The following is a 22,594-nucleotide window of genomic DNA, read 5'->3' on the forward strand; positions in this document are numbered from 1 at the left end:
GGGGAAGTAAAGCCTACAGTATTTTTTGATTGCTTATCTGCAGGCTGGAAGAGAGTCGCTCTATTACTCCTTGTTACCTTGTAATTTCTGGCAATGTCCTCTTGATGCTTTTTAGTGTCTTTTTCATCATTGAAGAGTTCTGAAGGAGGAAGAAAGGGCGGAGGATTCGCCTTATTCTCAGACTCTAAGTTTGAAAGGGATAAAGTTTGCACTTGTTAATGACAAAACAAGCCAGCATCCAAACCAGAGAATGAATTTGATTTTTAATGCAATGTCCACATGGGCTGCTCAAGCTGAACAGTAAAGTTTAGTTTTGCAAAATATAATGCAAGCACAAAAGGGAATAATTCCTTTATTTTTTAAAATGGAAGGGTGGTAACGAGACAAACAGGCAACATTTGATCACCCACACGATGTAATGACTACCAGTGTATAAATGGATGACAAGAAAGAAAGAAAAACAATGTTTGAACAAATTAACTGGAGGGAAGAAGCATTAACGATTAACCAAGGTGAATGCTCATTTTGGGGCCATCTCAGTGATGGTGTTCCTTGTGGAATTCCCCCATCAGAGATATCCAACAGGCAGCAACAATGCTATCATTTAAGGGCCATGCAAAAAACATTTGTGTTCTTTCAGGTGTTTTAATGTATTTTCCTTTTTTAACAAATTGCTGCAGAGAGGAGGATTGGTTTTGGGGTATCTTGGTTTTGAGGGGTTTTTTGTAAACTGCCCTGGAAGTTTGCTGAATTGTGGCATAAAAATGTTTTCAATAAATAAATAAATATACACTTTCCAACTTAAGACTTCATATGTTAGCTCAATGCCACTAGAAAACTCTTTGTTGCTGTTGTTGCTAGAACAAGTTAACCTGAGAATTCTTCAGAATGCTTTGAAGTCCGACAGAGGAAGGAAAAGATGGTTTGCTTCAGCTGCACCTGTTTTCACTGATATTGACAGTGGCATACTGAACCCTCACACAGCTAGCCAAGGAGAGAAGGACCTCAGGCCTTCTCCAAGCGATCAGCTCATCAGATGCAAAGTTTATGTCTTTTGCAGTCGTTGAAATAATAACCTTGGCACAAAATTCTACAGATGGCGCAAAGCACAAAACTCTTCCTCTTTAGTTCTTCATTTGGTTATCTTCATTTCCAGTGTGGGAGTTACTTCTAGTCAGCATACGTTCCAGGAAGAAAGTACAGGTACCAGAAGGGATGTTTCCAAAATCATTTTTAAAAATGCAACAAGTAGGAACACCACTGAAACAAACATACTTTCTAAAGAAAGCAAACTTCGAACACTCATACCTGGCTCAGCTGTTATATAACTGGGTGTCAACCACATATTAGTGATGCCTTGTTCCAACCTGGAATCTTCTGCACGCAAAGTGGAAACTCTGTCACTGAGCTATGGCCTCTCCTTGTGGGGTTTACCGGCTAGTAATTCACAGCTTGGTTATAATGTATTATTGTTTACAGTGGTTTGAATGACATGGTGTTGCTATTATGGGCATTTTGTTGTACTGTGTTTATATAGTGTGAACTGCTCCAGCATCATGTCAATGAAAAGTAGTATAGAGATATTTTAAATATAATAAAATTAAAAAGTTAAACATTACAAAGTTACCCAGTGTGCTTCAGGACTGAATGGAGATTTGAACTTTCAGCTGAGATGCCAATATAGTATGAAGGCTAGAGTGTTAAAATGAAATGAGGGAGACCCAGATTCAAGTTCCCACTTAGATAGAAGTGCACTGGGTGACTGGGCCTAGCCTACCTCACAGGGTTGTCATGAGGATAACATGGTAGAGGAAGAGGTTAGGAGGAGGACAGGATAAAAAGGCCAATGACAACAACTTCACAGCAGAGTGGGACTTTGAGCTGTGCTTGCTCCAAGTTGTAAGTATATAAGCAGAGGATGCTCTCAGATTACAAACTCAAAAGTTTTGCAAAAGTAAAAATGTTTTTGTTGCTTGCTCAACTCCAAAGTGCTACTTGCTCAATCTGACCCTCCTCTGTAGCCCCTACCTCAGTGACATACACACATATAATCCTTACCTCACCACAGGAAGAGCTCAGTGAAACAGTCCAGTCTGCAAGGGAGACTACTAGCACCAGGATATAGGCCATCAACCACTTGGTTTTCCGAAACTCTTCCCATCCTATTAAGTAACTCTGATGAAGCAATACAATACATGTTTAAACAATCGTTAGATCACTGTAACATTTTCTTTCACAGAAAGATTTACAAAACTAAAGTGCGACTAATTTTGATATACTCTTTTTAAAAACAGCTGGACCAGTCATCGTGAAAATGAAGCCTTCACCGATGGGGAGGCTTTTCAAAAGAACCATTTCCTAATTTTCCCATTTCTGAAGCACAGAGCCCAGAATCATGTTGGAATTCATTGGTTATTCTATATATTCCACATAGGGAAGTGTGGGCAGTTCAAATGCACCTCATGAACCTGGAGATTTTCCAAGTGGCATTAAATGTGTCATCGCTCACCTTTACAGAGACATCTGCTATAAAGACAAGGAAGCAAAGCAGTTCAATGCTCTCCATCAAGCCACAAGGAGGCTCCCAGGGTTCCAAGCGGTATCGTATGTCCGACGTGACAGTAAATGAAGAAGGTGTTTCGATGAAAGCAAGAGCCAGGATTAGTGTAATGGTGGCAATCAAAATCCTTTAAGAGCAAAGGAAGATCAATGTGATTACTGAATGAAAAACATATCCTCCTAAAAGCTACTTGGCCAAAAAGAATATACAGCCATACAATCGCTTAATATCAGGAGCAGTCAAAACGGATAGTATATGGGATTGAGCCTAACTGGACAACTGAAAGCCTTTTTATAGCATGATGATGTGCGATAGTTACCTCCCTGCAAAGTGATAGTACAGCAGAAAGAGATCAAGCCCTTCATTCCAATCTCTTTGGACCGAAAGCTGGCCAAGCCATTCAGGCATCACCTAGTACATTCAGTGACGTGCTTTTAGTTCAGAAATCAAAAAACAAATAAAAATGGCTTCAGCTCACAGGATCAGCTCAGACAGGCTTTTGCTCCACATCCAAGTAGTGCTAACTGTTCTCTAAACACGGACCAGAGGGGCATACGAATGATGAGAGCAAAAAATTCAGCCAGCTGTAGCACCATTTCTTTTCCAGCTATTGCTGCCAGTTATACCTGCAATTGCTTGGTTCACATGTTATGCTGTTAGGCGAATGCATATCTTAGGTTGGTAAGGATAGCTTGCCCTTGGAAGAGGGTGAAAGTTTTGTGTGGACTGATACATGATGAAGCCACTGTATCTACAAGTTTGAATAGCTGATACGATGACTATTAATAGTAAAACCATTTTTAAAAAAATAGTTTTTATTTGAGATTTTTTCTGTTACAAAACAAACGAACAGGGGAAAGTACATATAGCGTCTCTACTTTAGAATCTTTTTCACAGTTCATTTACATTCAGTATGAGACACTGTGCGACTGGGGGAAAGAGGGGAGAGAGGGAAGGAGAGGGTGGGATAATGAACTTTTATTCTATTGCATAGTGTTTGTGCAGGGTTTTTGGGTCAGCATCACCTGAGTAGGTGTTTTATTTATATATGGGTTCATTTTTATTGACATTGCGAGAGATTGGGAGGGGGATATTCCAAAGCTTGGTTGGTTGTGTTTGGTTGGTTGCAGCATGGTTTGTTTACATGTGTTAGAGGGGCGAGTGTTGGGTCTTATTAGCCATATTGATTTGTATGCTGTGGGGGTTTTTTTTGGGGGGATAGGCAACCACCCTACTAGTAAAGTTAACCAACAAACTTAAACTAGCACAGAGACAATCAAAGGAGGACACCTTCACCCCAGTGTGGGTCCCCTTTATCAAATATACAACGCAACAAGACAATGACCTAATGGTAGTACCATTGTTAATGAATGCTGCAGTGCTCACAGAGAGGCCTTTAAAAATGTGGCTGATAAAACCAAGCCCTTTTTTGCAATAGCGAACACTGCAGATCAGGCGTGGGGAATCTCTGGCCCTCCAAATGTTGCTGAACCACAATTCCCATCAACACCAGCAAGTGCTGCCAATGGCAACATTTGATGGAAGTTGTAATTCAGCAACATCTGGAGGGCCAAAGATTTCCAACACCTGCTATAGATACCACACGTATTTCAGTGATATTAATCACTTTCAAGCCATGAGGATTTAAATTATCACCAACACGTTTTGGCATTCTTGCCATTTGCAACTAAGCTTGTGATAGTGAGGATCTGGAAATGTGACATTTTCCTAGCTTAGGAGATGAAGGTTGACAAAGTCGGGAACTGGTGCTGAACTATGACACGTTCTTTTCAGTAGCAACCCATGACCTATGGAACGCCCTTGGGGGGGGGGTCATTGGCCTATGTTATTAATGTTTAGGCAGGATTTTAAAACATTCCTGTTCGCTCACGCATTTGGTGGCTGAAAAATACATTCTGGCAGCTTTCAAATGATTAATTGTGAGGATATTTGGCTTGTTTCTAAACAAGTAAATTTGTTTTGTTGTTTGCCACTCTGGGGTACTTTGGGAAGAAGGGCAGGAATAAAGGATGATTAATAACATGGAATGTATCACAACTTAAAACAGGGTAGAGGGTATCTGCATTTATTTTTGTAATCCTGGGAATTTTTCTTAACGATTTCTTTTTAAAAATGAATTGACAATATGACAACACTCGCAACCTGTGAACAGAATGCTTACAGATACAGGCTTTGCTTGGATAAATATGATAATATTTGGAAGGACTTTATGCAAAATGTAGTAGGCTATTAACATTTACATACTGTAAGTATTAAGGATAATAACACGATACCAATTTATATAAGAATGTATGGAAATATAATATATTCATTTTTGCATATCTATCTATCTATTCTTTTCATATGTGTCTTTGTTGTTATTTCCCCCCTTACTTTCCCTTCTTTTTTTCTGTTTCACTTTATTTCTTTTAATTGAAATAACTTCCAAAAAAATATAAATAACCAGAAAAAGGAAAAGGAAGAAATAAGAAATGTAGGTGGTATTCACTTAAACAGGATTAACACCACCACAAAGGGATTGCCCCCTCCTCCCCACGCTATCCCCAAAGCTACTCTGAACAGATGCAGGGGGGCACAGAGGAGGAGCACATTCTGCTTAACATTATGTTGAATTCAACTCGTGGGTTGAAATCCTATGTATACTTTCCTAGGAGTAAGTTCTCTTGAACGCAGTGGGTTGTATTTCTGAGTAGACATGCATAGGATTGTGCTATTCAACCATTTCTGGTTTCCCATACCTCTGCTTTCATCCAGTGGCGTGTTATGCTATCACAAGAGCAGGCAAAAGTGCAAATTCTGTTTCATCTTATAAACCTCATTTTAAATAAAGATTTAAATTGTGCCTGAAATACTCTAATAAGGCCTATGACTAAAGGTTGGTGGGGAACAGCAGCTGTGGAGTGCTGCTGCACTCACATTCTGTTTGTGAGTTTTCCACAAGCATTTGGTTGGACAGGGGTGATTTTATATCTGTGATGACCAGCAATATTTGTAGCAATGTCACATTGTTTAGTAAAAGGTCTCTTTCTCCAGCCTACCAACTTGGGAGTGCTGGAGAGAGGCTTCATGGTTATTGCTGCAAAATGAAAGTGGCCAACGTAGCTGCTGACTTGCGGCAGCCAGATAGGAAATCCCAAGAGGGATAGTTAGGAAAATACAAAAATGCCTTGGATTGACAGAGGAACCAAGGATTTGTGGAGTCAGAGAGTGACAGAGGCTCTAAGCATCAGAGATAAGCAAGAGAAAAGAGCCCAGTTTCTCACCATTGGCAAACTTCTGAGTAATACCGCCGATAAAGCCACAAGGAGTAAGAATCCACACGGTGATTTATGGAACGATACTAGAGAGATGAAAGGCAAGATTGATCACTCAGGCATCCCAATTGCTCTGTTATTCAAAGTCAAGCCATATCAATTTATACAGGCATGCACTATTCAAGGCAACATCCACTAACCTTTAAACAAGCTGATTTCCCAACACGGAATGGCTCTTACAAGTGTCATGAGCAATAATTGTGCAATCCCGGTTGTCCAAAGAGATGAAAACAGAAATCAAGCTTCCCCAAAATTATTTAGGGCAGTCTCTTACTGCACAGCTGGTAAGACCGGACTGCTGAGCCTAACATTAATTTAACTAGTTACAGATAGGTAGCCGTGTTGGTCTGCCATAGTCAAAACAAAATAAAAAAATTCCTTCCAGTAGCACCTTAAAGACCAACTAAGTTAGTTCTTGGTATGAGCTTTCGTGTGCATGCACACTTCTTCAGATACACTGAAACAGAAGTCAGAAGGGTGGTGGGATTGGGTGATTGGCAGATAGCTGTGATGAGCCTGTTGGCGACTCTTAACGACTGTCCTGGGAGATTGTCTTGTGGTTCCTGATGTCGGATTTATGTCCGTTTATTCTTTGGCGTAAGGTTTGGCCTGTTTGTCCAATATAGAGAGCCACAAGACAGAGAAACCAGTAGGAGAACACTTTAATCTCCCAGGACATTCTATACAAGATCTCAAAGTAGCTGTTCTATTACAAAGGAATTTCAGAAATAGACTGGAAAGAGAAGCTGCTGAATTGCAACTTATTACCAAACTTAAAACAATGGAGAGACCTGGTCTGAACAAAGATATTGGATTCTTATCTCATTATACATGACAAAGCCATTTTTCACCTTCTCACCCCTTGCTTTTTCCTGTAAGACCTATTGCAGTCGTTAAGAGTCGCCAACAGGCTCATCACAGCTATCTGCCAATCACCCAATCCCACCACCCTTCTGAGTAATACCCCTCCCCACCTTCTCACTATATAGAAGGGTCTGGTGACTTCTGTTTCAGTGTATCTGAAGAAGTGTGCATGCACACGAACGCTCATACCAAGAACTAACTTAGTTGGTCTTTAAGGTGCTACTGGAAGGAATTTTTTTATTTTGTATTAATTTAACTGTGTGCCATAAACTGGCAGCTCACCAGGAAAACAGAATACTCAAGTCCTATGCAATAGTTTATTTTGCTGGGCACTAATCAGTTATCTCCACTTTGGCCATAGCCCGGCAGATGAGACATTTACCTGAATTGCATCTTCAATGAACACTACTGCTTGATTCAAGTAGGGATTTTGGTCATCAGCAACTGCAAAGATACAACAGTCATTTCTGTGATCCCAACAAAGCTAATAGATAGTTTCATTAATCATGAAGATCCCACACAAAGTGTTGGTATTGCTTAATTTAGCCTTTTGGCTGCTGAGGATGTCAGACTATGTGTCATCACATCTCAAGCATCTTTTCTGTGAATACAATAGGAGAATGAAGGAGGAAAGGAAGCTGAGAGCCCTTCTACTGACCGACCATCAGGATTAAGACAAGGCTCTGTGAATTAATCCAAGCACTGGATTTTAGGTTACCTAAACCAATATAACAACAGTAATGACGTGAACATTCATGTGTTAGCCTTATACCTATCTCTGCTGTGCTGAGCTTGCATATATTAGGAAGGAAGACTGAAGATGCCACCAGTGCCAAATTTGTGCTAAAACAAACAAACAAAAATCAATTGAGGATAAATCTGTAATGTTCCCCTTAAAGCAGAGATGGAGAACCTTCAGCCTTTGGGCAAATCATGGTCCAGCAGGGGTTCCAATATGGCACATGAAACCATTTTTCTTAAACCATGGCCACCTGACAATTTGGTAACATCATCCTAATGGGTGGGTGACATCGCCTTAATGGCAGGACACCATACTGCTTCGTTAGTTTCCTTTAGAAATGGTCCAGAGTTTATTGCTAATGTGCCCAAAAATTCCTTTTTCTAAAGAGCCAGAATCCTATATAGTCATATTTCAGGAACTTTGGCATCAAGAAAGAAAGTATTTTTGAATTACAGTGGTACCTCAGGTTACATACGCTTCAGGTTACATATGCTTCAGGTTACAGACTCCGCAAACCCAGAAATAGTGCTTCAGGTTAAGAACTTTGCTTCAGGATGAGAACAGAACTTGTACTCCGGCAGCACAGCAGCAGCAGGAGGCCCCATTAGCTAAAGTGTTGCTTCAGGTTAAGAACAGTTTCAGGTTAAGTACAGACCTCCGGAACGAATTAAGTACTTAACCCGAGGTACTAATGTACTGGCTAATCTTCAGCTTTTTTTGTGTGGCTGAACCTTCAAAAACTAATGTTAATTGAGTGGTCCGGAAGGAATATGAGGGGCCATTCACAATTACCCTTTTGATCATGATTTCAGTCATTTTGTTTCCTGGTTAACAGGATGTGAGAAGAATGTTCTGGCTCCCACCTATTTCCTTTCTGATTTCCAGCTGCGATCACATCTACATGCTAAAGCATGTCCAATGAGAAATTTCACGTGCAGCGCAATGCTCTGCATATTTGCTCTGAAGTAATTCTCACTGTGCTCCTCAGAGCTTCCTCCCTAATATGTCTTCTCAGGCTTGCAACCTAAAACACTCTTGATTTACTTCAAAACTGCCTCATACATGAGGTAATTTTCACATTGTTTACCGCTTCCCTCTTGTTTAAGATGAAAGGGTTTAAACTCAAAGAAACAGCAGCAATTGTAAATAGAGGGTTGCAGCAGATTACCCCTCATTTGGTGCTGTCCTTACTTTCACTCTCCTCCACCAAGGGCATGCAGGCAAGTAAATTAGCAGAGGGAGTACTGACAAATCAGCATGGTGAAACCAATTACAGGAAAGCAGCAACAAACCATTCCTGTAACAAGCAAGTCTGAGACTTTTGGATACAAAGTTGCACCCAAAATAGGCAGTGAGCCAACAAGCAAGATCACATATCAGGCTCTATGGGATAAGAAGCTCTAGAAGCAAACATGCATGTTAAGAGAACAGCTGTGCTCTTGCATCCCTCCCATCCATTGTAATGAAGCTTGTGTAGAAGTTCGTGGTGGACTGGGGTCCAAATCCTAAAAGTAGACACCAGGGAATACAACAGAAGCACTCAAGAGACAAGTGTATGCATTGCCCTTCTAAAGCCGGAATAGCTCAGGAGAAGGAACCTCCATCCCAGACATAGCCAACATGGTACCCTTCAGATGTTTTGGACTGCAAATTGCATCATCAATGGTTAGGGATAATGGAAGTTGTGATCCACATCTGCAAGGCGCATTGACTTCCCATGTTCTAGCTCCTTGTCTGCAGGAGATAAAATTTTGGAACATACTGCAAAGCTCACAGCAGGCTGCCCAGCTCAGATACCCAGTGAGTTTCCCTTCCTTCCAGTTTTGCAACTGAAGTGACAGCTGTATATACCAGGAAACAAATGCCAATGCTGCCATGATGGGTCTTGTCGCTATGCTGCTTTGAACAGGCTGTCCGATATTTTAAAAAGCACCATTTGCACCATTTGCAAGTTAATCTATTCAATTAATATTTTTTAAAGGAAACGTTTTAAAGTGCAAAATTGCCCTGAAGATGGAAAAAGAGGAAATTGGGGGATAGACTATGGCCATCAGTCAATCAGTCTTGTGCAAACAAACTTCTGCTGCAAACTTGCAGAACTACTCCCACCACCACACAAAGTTCCACATTAGAAGGAATGGTGCATCTGAACTGAACACAGTGATGTACCTTCAGTGTCGAAGGTGGTATGCCTCCAGTGTTAGAAACTGGGTTAGAAAAGCTAGGAGCCAAATGACTCCTGGGACCTGAGTTGTGGGTGCCAAAACAGAATGTCTAGTCACGGGGGGGGGGGGGGAGTTGGCAACACTTTTTATTTATTACTTTGATAATATGCAATTCACATAAGTAACACATTGTTAATACTACATTTTTAACATAAATTGTTAATACATGTTTAATTTGGTTTACAATAAAAAATATTGGTACCATACTTCTGTTTTCAAAACACTCTACTCTTTATTGTTAAACTCCTTAACATATTGTCTATCCTTAACATATACTACGAAGCTTCAAAGAACGAATATTTCAGTAATCCTTGAGTGTCAGCCAGGTGCAAAAAATGGCACCCAGGTGCAAAAAATGGCACCCAGGCTTTTGGAGGTGCTCGTAAATGGAGAATCTTTAGGTGCAAAATGCACCTGACCCCCTGCTAATTTTGAACCCTGTGTGCCTCTGAATACTAGTCACTGGGGATGCATATAGGGAGAGTGCTGCTGCACTCATGCCCTTCTAGCAGATTTCCTGTAGACATTTGGTTGGCCACTGATGCTAGACTAGATGGACCTTTGGCATGATCCAACAAGGGCTCTCTGTATGTTCTTAGATGCTTCAAACGCAGCCCCCTTGTTCTAAAAATGTTGTGCCCTTCTCTTAAGCCAAGTATTCACGTTGTCCAGGAAAGTATGAACAAATGATTTCCAAATGTTATTGTGGGTGGAACTTGGGTGTGCCCTAGAGATTATAGGGAGAGTGACTTCTCAAGATGTGGAACTGAATGACTAATCCCCAACACAGATGAATCGTCTCAGTTAAAAACTTGGATGTAAATGGTGCCAGTCACTACGCTGACATTTACCATAGCACTGTGCATCTACAGTACTTTATAGAGTTCAAATAATTCAGGGAAAAGGCACAAAAAGTCTGAGCTAGACTTAACTATTGCAAATGCAAGTGACTGATGGGAGTGCATGGAATCCTTGCTGAAACAATATGTAAACATGTTCTATGAAAATTGATTGCTTTCCTGCTGTTATGTGAACTGTGGAGTTCCTGTTCTGTATTTATTGGGAGGGTATCCCTGGGGATGTGGCACTGGACCTGCAACATTCCAGGCCATGGAATTGTTCGTACGATTTAATATGGATGGATTAGTAAATGGCTCTGTAATCCAGAAATGCAGACAGTCAATTAGCAGATCTGTTGTACCACTTCCATCACAGAAGTTGACACAAGGCACAAGAAGTATGCATCCAATGTTGATGTTTCACTGTACCATCTAAAGTACAGGCTCTATAGGTATTGTCCTACATGCTGTAAATGTAATTTTCTCTCTCTCTCTGCTCTTTCTTGCAACTCCACCTTACCCAACAATATTTAAGCAGGCAAAGAAGTAAAACAGAAGGAATGCTGCCACACCTACCCAGCAGAGACCGTCATAAACAGGAGGCTAAGGTTACAGCACAGCAAATGGTGGGGCAAAAGCCTGTAACAGCGATTAATTTCTAATCCTGAGAAAGTTGCATTTGCTGCTCTGAAAATGCCTCACGAGGTCTCTGAGGTGCTGGTAGCAGACCTTGAGTCCTCCTGTCTGCACATGTTCAGGGGCACTTTAGAACCCATGCAGGCCTTACTGACCAAGGGCACCCATTTTCAGTGCAAGGGCTCCCTGAGCAGGAACAAACTCCTCTGTTGTGAAAGCTACGCGATCCCACACCTACTTACCGGGGAGAGGAAACCTTATTGAGAGAAAGCATGCAGAGATGGATGTAATAATGGAATGATGAATGGTTTAGTTTTTGTAAAAGATGCAGGGATTTATGATATACAAAATGAGCCATGGAAAGAGAAGAAGGAAAGTCACTGGTATTTTAAGGATGTTTAAATGAGTATTTAAAATGGTAAAACAGAAAATTGAATAAAAATGAGAGAGAGAGAGAGAGAGAGAGAGAGAGAGCGCATGCGGAGGCTTGTGCTGCAGGCGCCTCACCCCCCACCCCCTCCAATCAGCCCCCTGCAGGTGAGGATGAAGGGACGGCTCTTGGGCATCACAGGATGCAACTTCGAGGTTGGCTCAAGCCCGGGCACCTCCAGGCTCAGAACTCGAGCCCTGCAGTGGACTCGCTCTTGCCCCACCAGCCCTGCCCGGCCCGCGTCCCTGGCTTCAGGATCCAGCAGTCGATTCCCCACCGACGTCGACGCCCCCCTGGGCTCACCGTTCCCGCCCGGGGGAGACCGGGAAGCCTCGGAGCCGCCGCCGCCGTCTCCTCCGTCGCCCGAGGCGGCGCTGTCCCCGCCCGAGTAGAGGCGCCCCAGCCCTCGGGGGCCGCCGGGAGCCGCCGTCGGGGGCGCCGCCGCGAGCAGAGGCTCTCTTTCGGGGTTGCCTGCCTCCTCCATGGCGAGCGGAAGCGGCTCCCGAAGCTGGAGGAGGCGGAGGCAGCCGGGCCAGCCGAAGGGGCGGGACTCTGGCGCGGAGCCCGGGGCGCCCAGTCCGCGCCGCGCGGGGGGAGGAGCCGCTTTCCCCACAGGGTGGGCTGTCGCCTCAGTGCCGCTCCGGCTGTGGCGGCCAATAGTCAGGAGCGGAGCGGGGCTTCCTCCGCGGGGTGGGGGGGAGAGAAGGGGCAGTTCGCGCGGTTCGCCCGTTTCGCAGCGCTGCTGAGCCGCGGGCGCTCCTCTTCTGCGCGGCCGTCGAACTCCCGTGCGAATCTGGTCTTGCTGAGAGGGGGACTAAAGAGCCAGACCCGCGGGATCTTCCCTGATCCGAAGAATCTTCGGTCTATAGAGCATGTGGCAAATAAAGATCCCTGCATTGCAGGGGGTTGGACTAGATCAGTGTTTCCCAAACTTGGGTCTCCAACAGTTTTTGGACTACAACTCCCATCATCCCTAGCTAGGAGGACCAGTGGTCAGGGATGATGGGAACTGTAGCTGAAGACCCAAGTTTGGGAAACACTGGACTAGATGACCCTCGCGGTCCCTTCCAACTCTACCGTTCTATTCTGTGATTCAAAGAGAGGAGCTCCGGAGCTCAGGCCTGCGTTAAAACGCGGGTGCAACTTCCCAGGTGCTTCCACGCGGGCGGTGCTGGGAGGTGCTTTCTGTTCATGCTCAGAGGAACTCTCGTCGTGTGACTAAAGGCAGAAAGCTGCAGTCCCGCACAGCTGTATACCCCCAGCCAGTCAGTGGCGAATTCAACAGGGGGTGTTAACCTCCGTATAAGTATCTGCTCCATCCTATAATGCAGGTACCCACCCACTCATCCGCCGGCCGACTTAATTCAATAGGGTAGATATCATTGCCGCAGCGATGTGCTGCCCCAGTCACACATTAACAGCAGTCCCAAACCTGTCTGCAGTAGTAAATCCCACTGTGTTCATTGGGACTTACCCCTTTGTGCATGTGTCTGGGATTGCAGTTGTAGGAGCGCTTTCTGGGGAGTAAGTAAGCCCCATTGAACACTCTAGGACTTACCACTCTGAGCAAGCATGCATAGGATTGCGCTGCTAGAGGAGCAACTGTATACTAAATGGGAGTGAATAGAGACGAGTTATGTGCTCATTAGTTGTGTCTCTGAGCAGATCTAAACCATGAATTTCAAGCACATGACTCCCCCCCCCCCCCAGACCCCTGAGAACTGGTTGGTTTAGGGGTGTTGGAAATGGTAGCTCTGGGAGGGTTCTTCAGGGGAAGATGCGCTCTAAACACGCACTGGATGTCATTTATGTGTGTGTAACTGGAGAAGTTTGCTGCTGATTTATTACTGAAGGTCATGTCAGTTAGTAACATTTCCATTAATTTAATTTTAGCCACAATGTATTTCATTTTCACACATGTCACCCTTAGTTGGGCATTAAATTGTGGTGGTTTCCCAAAAGGAAATTTTACCAAACTCTCTAAGGCTATGGCAGAATGAATTACCGGTACTTTAAATTCCACACATTATCCCTTTTACTGCTGTTTTCTTGAGAATGCTCGGCCCAGTATATTTCTGTTGAAATTTCCTGTCTAAGGTATGGGAGCCCTGGCAATCATTTCTCACTGATCACACTTGTCCTTGCATGCAAAGTGGTTTTGTTCAACATTATTATATAGGATTTTAATTAATTCAAAAGCTTCCTTCTTTCAAAATGGATCGTTTTTGGCTGCCAGTGAATCAGTGAGTAGTTTTTCCATGTTCAGCTTTTCAGGTTTGTTCAGCTGCCAGCATTTTCGTTGCCTAAGCTTTTAGGATGATAAAAGCATTCCATTCACGAAGGTGAACTCATCTAAATAAAGATGATCTCAATCAGATTTTTATCCTATGTCCACAGATACAATTCTATATGCCAGCCTTTTTTTGTTGCTGTTGCTTATGCTGGGCAACATTGTACAGCATTACTATGCAGTTACCTCCTACAAGGGTGTCCAGCCAGCATAAGGAGAACAAATTATCCAAGCCATAGAAGTCAGCAACAAAAAGATAAAAACTTGGTTTAATGCATAGATCAGGCAAAAGGTGTAAAAAAAACAAATGCAAGGAAAAAAACAGCAAAATGTTATATGGCCACAGTAGAAACAGAATAGAACAAATTTTTACTTCCATAACCAGCATCATGGTGCCCACAAACAAATGAGCATTAAACCACACAATCTGTCACACATTTCCATGTTCTTAGCATGTTAATAAAGGTGGTCAAACTAACTCAGGCAAAAGAGTCCAACCTGGAGTATTTTGATGATCTGTGTATGTTCCCACTATTGAAACTATATTTTTGAAGTGTCAGGAAACAATGATAATTTGCAAGCTAATATTTCTGAATGATATATGTCATACTTTATTTTCAACTGGTTCAAACTCTACTATCCCATTTTTCTTTTCACCATACTGTTTCCCATGACAGAAAACCTGGCACACCTCTTTGACGCATAACTCAAAGTGAAAATGCTACTATGTCTATATCCATCACCCTTGCATAGAAAATGTTGACTCTGGGTTGTATCCAAATAAGCCCTACTCAGTGCAGACACAATGAAACTGAAATTAAGGGGCCTAATTTAGTCATATCAATTAATTTAATGAGTCGACTCAGAGTAAGGCTATTTGGATACAACCCTCTGTCTTAAACAGTTTATCCCTCATCTAAGCAGGATGCTGATTCCATAAGAAATGCAACTTTGAAAAGAATGGAACTGTAATATTCAATAATTTAAAAGGAATTGGAAAAACAACTTTTGCAATAAGAAAAATGAATAGCTTCTGTCAGGGAACTGCCATCAGGCCGGAGGGAGAGAGCGGGCTCCGGAGGGGTTCCAGAGAGCGTCCCGGGATGGGAAGAGGCAGCCCATCTTCTGGGGAAGAGAATCAGCGTAGCACCAGTGGAGAAGGGGGGCAGATGGGGGAATCGGCGAGGCGGTCCCATGACTCGTTGCCAGGGACCAGCGGAGAGAGTAAGGGTCCTCCGCTGCCTACACCCTCCTTGCGCAGAAGGCTTCCGCGCAGGGAGAGTAGGAGGAGACTAGGCGTCAAAGAGCTTCTTTGCTGGAAGAAGTTCAAGAAACGCCCACTGACGGATTGTGCTAGTGATTGAGACAGCCACGGGTGAGTGGCTGTCCAGACAGAAAAGGTTCACTAAGGCAACCCAGCCAGGCGTTGCACCGGTTTACGCACGAGCAACCCCTAGAACCATTACAGCTTCATTATAAAATTAGTATTAAGCACCTGGTTGGAGCAGAGTGATGAGCTATTTGCCTCTTATCCATCTAGAAAATTGGAAACATGATCCATTTTGCAGGGGTCTTTTGAAAATTAGTGGAACAAAAATGGTAAAGCACATGTTACCACAAATTTTAAATAATAATGCTCCCAAGAGGTAGGATTTTAAAAAATAATTGTGAGTGGCTAAACAATCTGGTAATATATCTTAATTCTTATATTGCCAAAGTAAAAAAACAACAACTTTGCCTTTCAGAACTTCACTGAGATCTTGTGTGACCTTTAGCTAACAATATTTTAATATCAAACTAGGGAAGCCTCATTTTGCTTTCTAGACATTTGTTATCATCGAGATCCAAATTAGTTTAAGTAACTATAAATGATTTTTCGTATTTAAATCTGATCTAACAGAAAGCAAAATGGACCCATTCACTGAAACAAATAAGGACCATTAATTTCAAATGTGTCAGGCTAGTATTTCTTCCCACTGTAATAAAATTTGAGTAAGTTTAAGCCTGTACATGTACATGGTGAGAAACTCTTAGGTTTTCCTTTCTGGCATTTTAAATTCATTTTTTTCTTATATAATAGCCAAAATCCCATTAGTAATTAGGCCTATAGTGGTTTTATTCTATGCAATAATCATAGTTTGGCTATTGGTTTATAAATGATGACATCATTGTTCCCATGATAACTTACACAATAATTAGGAGTTTAAAAAAAAGTTTACTGCTGGACATGGGTTATATTGTGGGCGTTAGTAGTGGAGTTTTCTTCGTTCATTATGAAATAAGTTATAATGAGAAGTTACTGAGGAAGAGTTCAGCTACAGGTCAGATTAGGTAATGATTATTTTTTTTAACCCACACAAGAGTAAAAATACTCTTACACTGGTGGCCTGATAACCAGTCAAGATTTCATCAATGAGAAGTGGTTCTCTTGATAGTTGGGGATCTCTGCCCAGTGTTCAGAATGTAATCTGACTTTGAAAGGTAACAATGTTCAGTTACTGAGAGGTGACAGAGTACGGTTTTGAAGCAATCACAAGAGGTAAAGACAGCTTGGAGTTTGGTGAAGTCAGAATCTGATGCAAGATTTAGCGGCTGTGCTGTCAGCTGCTGGAGTACCTGTTTGTTTCAAATATGCGCAGCTTGTACATTTAAAAATAAATATTACAAAGACACTACCAAGTAGTGCCAACCCTGAAACTTCTTATAACTTTGGGGAACGCAGGTTATTTAATATTTAATTATTTGATATTTTAAGGAACAGCTTTTCTGATGTAAACTAGATCTTGGCTTTTTTTTTACATTTTGGTAACCAGATAATCCGCAGGAAGTTTGGTGTTTAATTCAAGTACGGCACCATTCTGCAAACACCATTTGTGGGGCTTTTCTCAAACACATTGTAGCCTAATACCATTGTAGTCTAATGCCACACAACCACCCTATTTGTAACTCAGGAGATGTTATTGCATAGGGAAATGAAAGGAAGGGAGCAAAAGTCTCACTTGGGCTTTGTTTTGCACACACCATTACAGTGGTAGCTTGGTTTTAGAACAGCTTAGTTTATGAACAACTTGGAAATAGAAGGCTGCAAACCCGGTTTGTGAAGTTTGCCTTGGAAGCGGAACATGTTCCGCTTCCTGTTGAGTGTGTTCCGTTTGTAAATTGAGTTCCCCACTGCTAATCAGAGGCTTCCTGTTGAGTCTGTTGGCTGCTGAGTCCTGAGCACCCACGCAACACAGAGGTGATATTTGGAGATTTTGTTTTTGCTATTATTATTTTCTTGCATTTTTGTTTGTGCAGCTTTTTCTTTTTTTTTACTGTGACTTGTTCTTCATTTTATGGGACTGACTTGTGACTGTGGCTTGTGACTCCGTTTTTGTGACAGTGTGGAACCCAGTTCAGCTAATGATTGATTGACTGATTGATTGTGCAACTGCGGAAATGGATAAAAGCCCTCCATCCAAACAATGACTATCATCAGTGCACGTAAGAAAATAAATAAATTTTAATTTCTACCATCTACAATACTGTCTTTTTTATAGTACAGTACATTGATTATTGCTTTAATTTTATGGATGAATGGTCTTGTTAGATAGTAAAATTCATGTTAAATTGCTGTTTTAGGGGTTGTTTTTAAAAGTCTGGAACGGATTAATCCATTTTGCATTACTTCCTATGGGAAAGCGCGCCTTGGGTTTAGAACATTTTGGTTTTGGAGCAGACTTTTGGAACGGATTAAGTTTGGGAATCAAGGTACCACTGAATAATTTGTGATGCATGTATGAGAGCCATTATGTAAATTCAGCTTCTCCGCCTCCACATTTTTTAAAGTCTACTATCTCAAGAAGTAAATATATATATATGTGTGCTAGAAACAGGCTAATATTAGCCCTGAAAGGAGGGGGAATAAAAGAAATGGGATGAGGCATTATTACATATGCATTTTTAAGTCAACATGGGCTTAAAGAGACCGACATTATATTTGATGATTTGGAATGTGTAAGGTGACATTAATTTTCAGCAAAGGAAGAAACAGTGGGATTTCTAACACTGCTTGGGTGTGGTTGACAGAAGCAGGTGTTGGGAGGTTTGTGAAAAACCATGTCCTTTAAAAGTGATTGTGCGTATCTCCCAGCAGGGCAGCCAAGTTATGGTAATCTGCTGCAGCAAAGCCAACAAAGTCTTGTGGTATTTTAAAGACTTAACAGCTTTACATGTATCTTTATTGAGCCATCCTCATAAAATATATTTGTTGACTGAAAAAAACACCTTTGTTAAACAATTATTGCCTCATCTGAGACCAGGAGAACAGACTAGGTATTGCCTTAGCTGATAGGAAGGATAAACTGCTCTCTAGTACAAAAGCAGTAGCAAGCAACTAATTGGACTGCCCAAAAATAGATTATCAGGAGAACTTTATGTTCCTTCTTTATCTTGAAGACACACAGTGAGGACATTAACAAAACACTAAACTTCTGTCTCTGAATTCTTCTTTGCAAGAGAACAAAAAAGGGAGACACACACAGAGAGACTATCTAAGTCAGGTGGGGAACCTGTGGCCCTGTGTTGTTGATCTCCAATTCCCATCTCCTCCAGCCAGCATGGCCAGGAGTCAGGGATGATGGGAGTTGCAGTTTAGCAACTTCCGGAGGGCCACAGGTTTGCCAGCCCCAAAGCTGGCACAAGACTTCAGGTGGTCCTTGGTATGGCCATAAAATGACTGGACCATACTTCAGGGAAAGCCTTCTTTAGTAGCAGGTAACCTTAAGCCCCATGCTTTTTCACTTTTGCAAGCCTCTAGTTACACAAAGCAGCTCTCAAGCTGCAGGATCATTAAAAAAAAAAAAAAGATCAGGTTCACAGGCTGGTTCTTAATTGCTGACCCTTCAAAGGGGATAAGTAAAATCTTATTTACTCATTCCTAATCCTTTGTGTCTGAAAACAATTAGAATTAAAGTAAGAGCCAAGTGCACATAAGGACTCACCACATGGATATTGTTGCCCTCCTGCAGCTCAGCCACTCTTTCCACACAGCAAGCCATTCAGGGGATGGATTAGGCAGGAGATTTTGCCTACACCACCAAAAGAAACTCTGTTTCACTTAAGGTCTGGGACAGCATCCTTCCATCTACACTGCAAACTGCTGCATGCAAATAGGCTACTGCTGCTGCAAAGAACCAGACACTAGTGGGAGTGATTTAAAATGTATTGTGTACCCGAGTCAAGTCTATGGCACTTTTGAGGAGAAACACACAGGATTTCATTGATAGTGGTCATTTTGTGTGACCACTAGATCTGTGGGTAACTGTATCACAGCTATGGGTACCTGCAAGATATGAATTCCGGTACACATTGCTCTGGCCCTCATTAGACAATTCCTCACACAGTGCATAGTTAAACTATGGAACTCCCTCCCACAGGAGGCACTGGATGGCTTTAAAACAGGATTACACAAATTCATGGAGGTCAGGGCTATAAATGGCTACCACCCATGATGGCTATGCAATGCTTCTGAATACCAGTTGCTGGAAACCACAATCTGGTTTCCCTCAGCCATCTGGTCAACCACTGTGAGGACAGAATGCCACACCCACCAACATTTCTCTGATGAAAATAGGGACGTCCCATTCCAAAATGATAATTTTACTATATGTACCCCACACGTCTTACTGGGTTGCCCCAGCCACTGTAGGCAGCTTCCAACACATATAAAAACATAACGAAACATTAAACATTAAAAAAAAAACCCTTCTCGATACAGGATTGCCTTCAGACAGCTCAGGGTTTGGATAACTCCATACCTTCCAACATTTCTCCAATGAAAATAGGGACATCCTAAGGAGAAGTGAGATATTCTGGGTTCGAATCAGAAACTGGGACGGCTATTCTAAATTAGGGGCGTCATTGGAAAATAGGGACACTTGGAGGGTCTGGAATGCTAAATTAGATGAGTCATTGGCCTGACCCAGCAAGCTCTTCTTATGTTCTTATCCTTTTCTTCTAGAAGGCATAAGATTATTCTTAAGATGTTTATCATAGAATACATTTTTTAAGCCTCTCAGGATCTCTCACTATTTCTGTTCAGCAACCATATCTCTCAAACACATTGCCCCCACCCCCAAAAGTGTGGTTTGCCATTTCATGAGGGCTTTAAACTCTTATAATATAGCACTGCAGCATAAAAGGTAAAGGTAAAGGTACCCCTGCCCGTACGGGCCAGTCGTGTCCGACTCTAGGGTTGTGCACCCATCTCACTTAAGAGGCCGGGGGCCAGCGCTGTCCAGAGACACTTCCGGGTCACGTGGCCAGCGTGACGAAGCTGCTCTGGCGATCCAGCACCAGCGCAGCACACAGAAACGCCGTTTACCTTCCCGCTATAAAGCAGTACCTATTTATCTACTAGGTGGGTACCTATTTAACTGCTAGGTGGGCAGGAGCTGGGACCGAAAGACGGGAGCTCACTCCGCCACGGGGATTCGAACCGCCGACCATGTGATCGGCAAGGCCTAGGCACTGAGGTTTTACCCACAGCGCCACCCGCGTCCCTTAGCACTGCAGCATACATCACCCTAATCTAAAATACGCAAACACTTGCAGTGAGACTGTATCAGCTATTTCATGAGGATGGAACAGTGTGGTGTTCACACCAGATCACGGCTAGCACAGGTGCCACATTAAGGGAAAATGTGCTTGTTTCAGTGTTCACTAGCTGATAAATTAAGACCTAGATCCAGCCCCTCTCCAGGTTCTCTCTCTTACCCTCTGCACAGCTCCTACCTAATCCCATGCCCCCATTATGTACACCAGCCACTTCCTCCTAAGCAGAGACAAAGGCAGAAGGCACTTAAATCCTTTCTCCGACCACTGCAGGAACAGATAAAGGCATCTCTTTACCCAAAAGGCTATTTTTCCAGTCAACAAACATGAGATGTGCAAACCAAAACAGCCTTCCAAGTTGCCATAAGGCTTATTATTTTTAGTTCAGCCAAAAACTATTTTGCTCATGCCAAGACATAAGAAAATGGCAGTGAGGCACTAAAGTAAACGAAGTCAGTGACTCTGTTTCTGTTCACAATGGGAGGGAAAGAGGGTTAATGAGCTTTTTGCCAATGTCTCAGCTCATACATATGGGCCAACATTGCTGGCTATTTTACCCTTATTCAGCTAAAAAATATAGCCCTCGTTAAAAATTAGCTGGCCTCCAGGCCCCTAAAAAAAAATCAAGAGAGACTATTTCATTCCCCTTTTCCTATAATTTTGGCCACACACTTGCAAGACACAGATGACACTGTGAACCTTAGTGCAAGTAAGCTAAAAACAGCGAGGGAGAGCCAAGAGGAGAGACTTATGGAACTTTCAGAAGAATCTAGCTTTATATGAATCATAAGTGTCTCACAATGCAACGTATTTTTAAAAAATGTAATGAGGTCAATTCCAGGAAGACAGCATAGCCAAACAATGGTGTCACATGACCACCTTATGACTTACAGTCTGTGTAAGTGACTGTGGAAATTTTGGTGGGAACACTTGGTCACAGTCTCCTGAAGCAAACATTTCACACATCTGGGCTATTCTTAAACATAAAAGACCCATTTCATTTTTCCCCCTTCATAATTCTGGCACATCACCTCTTCAACATTTTTGACAAGTTTTTTATTTGATGAAGACCAAAAAGCAAATGAATATGAATGACTGCTTCCATATCCCAGCTCTCTAGGCATTAAATATGGAAGAAGCAGAGACAAAAGTCCTTGCCAGGTATGTGTGCCAATTGCATGAGGTACCTGCAGGTCTCACATACAAGGGTGCCTGGCTGACTGCAGAGGTGTCAGTGTAAACGCAATCAACATGGGGATGTAGACATGTGGAGTAGGTGTGCAGGTGAAAAGCAAGGACCAATTTGAGCATTACAGGCTGTGCACAGTGGTTGCTAAAATCTGTGTCTGGCATTTAAAGCCCTGTTACATCTCTGTAACATCAGTCCCCAAGAATTTGAAAATGCCCTTCTCATGTGTTGGCCTAATACGCGCATGGACCAATGTCACTCACAACATTAAGTGTGACCCTGGGGAGAAGCTGTTTGGAAGCCATCCCAATAAGGCCTGCAGCATTTTAATGGGCCAACTTATGGGCCAACTCATATGTGGAGTTAATTAAAGCATGGGAGGGAGAATATTACGGGTACGGGAACCACAAAGCTTTTCAGACATTCCAAACCTGTCTCCTTCTGTCAAAGTAACTCCACTGTCTTTTTTTTTAAAAGTGTGGCAAATAGGCAAGTATGGAGCATGATGGTTTAGAAGCCACAGATTAGTTTCTACACAATTCTACAAGGGACAAGAAGACCATTTAGGCCGAGAATGGGCAACCCTGGAAAGATTTAATTTAAACTAAAGTTTAGTTTAAATGGGAGCTTTGTTATTCATCATCTCTTTCCTATTTGTGTACATATTATGAACAAACAGACAAACTCTATACCATGATCTCTCAGTGGGTTTTGAAATGCTTTTCGAGTCTCCAAAGTCCCCACTCCTACTGTGAGAACTTGGCTCTTTTCTAAATCTTCAGTTGTTCCACACTCTTGCCCCGTTTCCTGTGTGTGGGGAGACTTGCACAACCATATTCTGCCAACAGAGAAGTTTACTTAAGCATAAAGACTCTTACCGGATCCCCCCC

The 22,594-nt window shown here is 42.4% G+C and overlaps 1 protein-coding gene across 1 annotated transcript in view; it reads right to left on the bottom strand.

The window, feature by feature from the left end:
* The window catches only part of TPCN2 (two pore segment channel 2), a 38,016-nt gene extending 25,895 nt beyond the window's left edge, over positions 1–12,121 (bottom strand). The window contains exons 1-6 of the mRNA XM_079966854.1: positions 11,935–12,121; positions 7,142–7,203; positions 5,845–5,921; positions 2,510–2,687; positions 2,059–2,175; positions 78–184 (exon numbers count right to left, since the gene is read on the bottom strand). Coding sequence (XP_079822980.1) covers positions 78–184; positions 2,059–2,175; positions 2,510–2,687; positions 5,845–5,921; positions 7,142–7,203; positions 11,935–12,115 — 722 coding nt within the window. The 5' untranslated portion in view covers positions 12,116–12,121. The remainder of the gene's footprint in view (positions 1–77; positions 185–2,058; positions 2,176–2,509; positions 2,688–5,844; positions 5,922–7,141; positions 7,204–11,934) is intronic.
* Positions 12,122–22,594: the final 10,473 nt, after the last annotated feature.

This window comes from Podarcis cretensis (assembly GCF_951804945.1).
Source record: "Podarcis cretensis genome assembly, chromosome: 1".
Taxonomy (NCBI): Eukaryota; Metazoa; Chordata; class Lepidosauria; order Squamata; family Lacertidae; genus Podarcis; species Podarcis cretensis.